At 32.1% G+C, this 2,075-nt stretch overlaps 1 protein-coding gene across 1 annotated transcript; it reads right to left on the bottom strand.

The window, feature by feature from the left end:
- Positions 1-1,179: 1,179 nt before the first annotated feature.
- PCYB_003060 (hypothetical protein) lies at positions 1,180-1,494 on the bottom strand (the record flags this gene model as incomplete). Its single annotated transcript, XM_004227727.1, has 1 exon — positions 1,180-1,494. A coding segment is annotated over one exon (315 nt), but the record flags the coding sequence as incomplete, so codon positions are not given.
- Positions 1,495-2,075: the final 581 nt, after the last annotated feature.

Here is a 2,075-nt window from a genome sequence, read left to right as displayed (position 1 = left end):
AATTTTTTATATATCATTATATTACCATCTCCAATGGTAACTGTTTTTCCTGCGTCTATAACTATACTTGAATTATCTTGTGGCGATAATGGAGTTCTGGGAGTTTCAGCTGAAGACAGATGGGTATTACCACCAACGTTACCAATAAAATTGGCTTCACTTTCATCACCAACTGTATTTTTGTGATAAGCAGAATTACAGGTAACAGACTGATCATGGTTTCTATCATCAGAACATTCACCATGGACAGAGCTACCACTAGGAGTTACGAAATCGGGAGTTTCATCTCCTGTACCTTCTCTAACGGCATGTATGTAACTACAGCCTTTGTCATCAATAACTACATCATGAGCTTGTTCACCAGCATGTGTTGCAGCATGCTGCACATGATCAGTTAGTGTAGCATCCTGAGCTACATCACCTGAAGTTGCACTAACAAGGTTTACACTATCACCACCTACAGGACTAACAGCTGCACTTTGACTACTTCCTACCTCTGTACCTGTACCATTATACACTTTATTATCATGACTTCCATCAGCATTTTCTCCAAGAGCATTATCATTTAAAGAAAAAGTTGAACGATCAGAAGTTTCTGTAGTAATGATTTTATTACCATGATTTTGTTCTTCATAGGATTTCCCAGACGCTTGGTGACCAGCAAGATTATTATCTGAAGATGCATCTGAATTAATTTGATGACCCCTACTGCTTGGAGGCACTGCTTCAGGACTACCATTTGGATCAGAATCTCCAGGAGAGCTATTTTTTGAAGATGAAGTATCTTTTTGACCAGCGGGAGTTTCTATGTCTAATACAGATTCCGTCTCAGTTTCTAACTGTTCATGTTTATCAGATTGAAGATTTTCCTTGGATTGAAGTGTTACAACTTGGGTCTCAACATAATTATCAGAAGGATTCGTAGCATGCGATACTTGTTCACTTAATGTTCCTTGACTTCGTTCTTCTCCTTGAGCAAGGCCGTGATTTTGTGGTAACAAATTTTGTCCTTCTGGAGTTACTGTTTCATGTGTTTCAGTACCTATTTCTGGCTGCGATTCACTTTCTTTTGCTTTTGGTTCCGGTTGCTGTTCTGCTGGTTTTGTTTTTCTGTACATTCTTTTTTGTACCACAGGTGTCTTCTGTTATAGCTTGTAATTTAACAGCTCCTTCTGTACGACATGAGGGATTATAAGGATATTTAGGACCTTTAGCACAATCTTCTTTAAAACTTTTTATTTTATCAGAATTATTTAAATAAACTGTTAACAATTGTCGATTATAACATTCATTTAAGTCATTCTCTTTACTATTTATATGTTCACATAAATTTTGCCATTCCTTGAATCCATTACATTCTTGTTTATTGAATTCTTCAATTCTACCTTCAATATCTATTAAAACATCATAGTATTTTTCTAGACATTTATTAGAATCCAAAGTTTTGCTATCACTAATGTAAGCAATAGATATTGAACCACTCGATTCAGCCATTATTTTTCATAATTGCAATCTTTTGTTTTTCTTCGTTTAATCAAATAATTTGGGAAAATAATTTATGTGCATGGCTAAACACCTTCACAATATATAAATTAATCTGTTCATGTAATGGCATTATATGATTACCTTTCGTTATGTATAACTAATATTATTAACAAATGTCATAAATAAATATGTTTTAACGTTTAAATACAACGTTTTAAAAATGAGTATTATTTAAACTAAAAATATTTACTCATATATTTTTTTGTGGAAATAACTGTGTAAAAGTAAACGGGCTAATATGCGTATAAAGCATTTGCAACATTCTTATTCATTAAATAAATATATATAACGAGATATACACAAATAAGTTGTTTTGAAATTAAATGATGGTAAAATATTAATATCCGTTAAAAGTTCTATATACTGCACAAAAACAAACAAAATAATGAAAGCTGAGCAGTTCCATTTAGATAGCACTGAAAGTTGAAATGTAATTTGTTCCACAAATTATTAATTGCCATTATGTACATATACATAATATTTTTTTTCTTTGTCAATAATAAGACAATTCCTATATTTTTTTTTTTTAT

This window comes from Plasmodium cynomolgi (genome assembly GCF_000321355.1).
Source record: "Plasmodium cynomolgi strain B DNA, scaffold: 0217, whole genome shotgun sequence".
NCBI classification, from domain to species: Eukaryota; Apicomplexa; class Aconoidasida; order Haemosporida; family Plasmodiidae; genus Plasmodium; species Plasmodium cynomolgi.
Note: the sequence above shows the minus strand (reverse complement) of the source record. Positions and strands in the feature narration are given on the sequence as shown.